The sequence below is a fragment of the Podarcis melisellensis genome (genome assembly GCF_964234715.1).
Source record: "Podarcis melisellensis genome assembly, chromosome: 1".
Classification (NCBI taxonomy): Eukaryota; Metazoa; Chordata; class Lepidosauria; order Squamata; family Lacertidae; genus Podarcis; species Podarcis melisellensis.
Genome location: NC_138528.1, coordinates 56,170,888 through 56,172,929, shown reverse-complemented (window position 1 = coordinate 56,172,929; position 2,042 = coordinate 56,170,888). Strand labels below are relative to the sequence as shown.

The 2,042-nt window shown below is 51.6% G+C and overlaps 1 protein-coding gene across 2 annotated transcripts in view; it reads left to right on the top strand.

Moving 5' to 3' along the window:
- Window positions 1-1,245: 1,245 nt before the first annotated feature.
- The window catches only part of PDHX (pyruvate dehydrogenase complex component X), a 50,796-nt gene continuing 49,999 nt past the window's right edge, over window positions 1,246-2,042 (top strand). The window contains exon 1 of one of the 2 annotated variants that reach the window (XM_081891810.1): window positions 1,246-1,439. In XM_081891810.1, coding sequence (XP_081747936.1) covers window positions 1,298-1,439 — 142 coding nt within the window. In that variant the 5' untranslated portion in view covers window positions 1,246-1,297. Of the gene's footprint in view, window positions 1,440-1,751; window positions 1,775-2,042 lie in introns of those variants that run through there. The other variant, XM_081891811.1, reaches the window with a different exon arrangement.

Below are 2,042 nucleotides of genomic sequence, written 5' to 3'. Positions count from 1 at the left end.
CTGCCCTCCAGGCTGGCAGCAGTGAGCCCTTATGTCCTGCAACCTTATCACCTCAACCCCGACGAGCCACAACAACAAAAACGCGATGCATTCAATGGGATGCATACATTTACTCAAACGTGAAACTGACCAAGCTCAACGGAGCTTACTCCCATGAAAAGGGTCGCAGCTATAAGGCTCCAAATGTCGCTATTTAGCAGGCGGGGGTGCGTGTCTCCGTGCCCAATTTGCGCTTAGTAGGGAGTGAGAATGCCTTTTTTTTTTTTACCTTTTTGTTATGAATTCCCCCTTAAGGCTAGATATGACTGGGGAGCAGCTGGTGACGGGGAACCTGGGGGCAGGTGGTGTTAGGTGTTGCAGGTGTTGTTAGACTCCAACTCCCAGCATCCCCAACCAGCGCTGCCAATGGTCTTGCACGATGGGAGCTGGAGTCCATTTGCGCCCCAAGGCTCCCGCTTTGGCTATCCCTCCTTTTGCAGGTTTAAGTACCAATCCATCACTACCCTCTAATAGCCAGGCGTCCGGATAAGAAATAATTCTGAATCTGCTTTGGGTTCAATTTATTTATTTAAACAAGATACACAATGCTGTACGGCGCCCACCATCTCCTATGCATTTGCTGCATCCTTTCTCCTGCCTTAGTTCCCACCTCTAATATATGTGAAGATTGTTGAGTAACTGAATATACAACTCGTGTCTCCGTTTCCTTTGTCTCCCCGGGTCTATTTTATTGCCTGGGCCTCGGGACTGATCAAGTCACCTGTTCTTTGTAAGACGGCACTATATAAGTAATAAATATCAGATGGGCACAGAGATGAAGCCTCTTTGGGCGAGAGGCTGCGGAGGAGTGAGTGGTGTCAGATAGAGGTGAACCAGGAAGACCATTTGCTTATTTCCAACCAACCGACTTCGAAACGTGCTTTTGCCTTTAGACTACGGCTGCTTGCCACATTTATTTCAATGCCTGGAAAAATGAAAAGAAAAATCGACCTAGCGCAGAAACGCGGTCTCCAGAAAGCGTCGCGTTTTTTATTCGCCCGCCTGCTTTCCGGCTGCTAAATGGGAAACTCCTAATGGGCGGCAAACTTCCTTCAGAGAGAGAGAGAGAGAGAGAAACCTGGTGCATCCACCCGCTTGCGCTGCCCGGGGAGCCTCGACTCCGGAGGAGGAATTCCTCTCGCGCGCATTTTTGTTCAGGCGCTTAAAGGGCACCGCGCCGTCGTGGGAGTATTTCTTGTCAGGCAGCGGCGAGGACAGCCCGGTGGGCGAAGGGAGGGGGTGGTGAGAAGAGGGCAAGATGGCCGCCTCCTTGCGGCTGAGCTGCAGCGGCCGGGGAGCCGCGAAGCTGCTGCTCGGCAGGAATGTCGCGCTGGGGGCTCCCGCTTGCCGGCCTCCCGCGGCTGCCTGGAGGTTCCTGCACCTCACCCGGGAGCGGCTGGGTGAGTGCTGGGTTTAATTACACACAGAAGCCCCGCATTGGTCACCTGCCTCTAAAGGGTCAGGGTTATTTGGCTGCCTGTGGGATCAGGTCGCGGGGTCATTGATTTGTGGGGGGCGCTGGTGGGAGAAGGTGGTGCCTGTTTGGGTGGTCGGAGGGTCGCAGGTGCCCTTGCTCTGGGATGGAGTTTAGGATGCATCCCCGGCATGCCTAGCGGCCTTTCACGTAGGGCTGTCTTTTCGATGTACCTGCTTCTGTTATGTCACAGTTCGTTTCTATGCTGCCTTTGGGGCGAAAAGGGTCCCCGATCCGGTTTTCAAATCCTAAATTCAAACGGTATGATTGAGTGGGGTTTCATGTGTCACTCGATTAAAAAGAGATTTAAAAGTAAAAACAAAAACCAAACAGACATCTTTTTTTGTGCCTAAAAGCAAAAACAACAGCCCTCCAAAAATGTGAAAAAGGGGGTAGGAGTAACTCCAATACGGTTCAGGTAGCTAATATATTGTTCGCTATAAACTACCCACCAGTCCTACTCAGCATGGTCAGTAGCCAGAGATGGTGGGATTTGTAAAGGGGTTAGGTTTTGGAGAAGAAGGAAGAG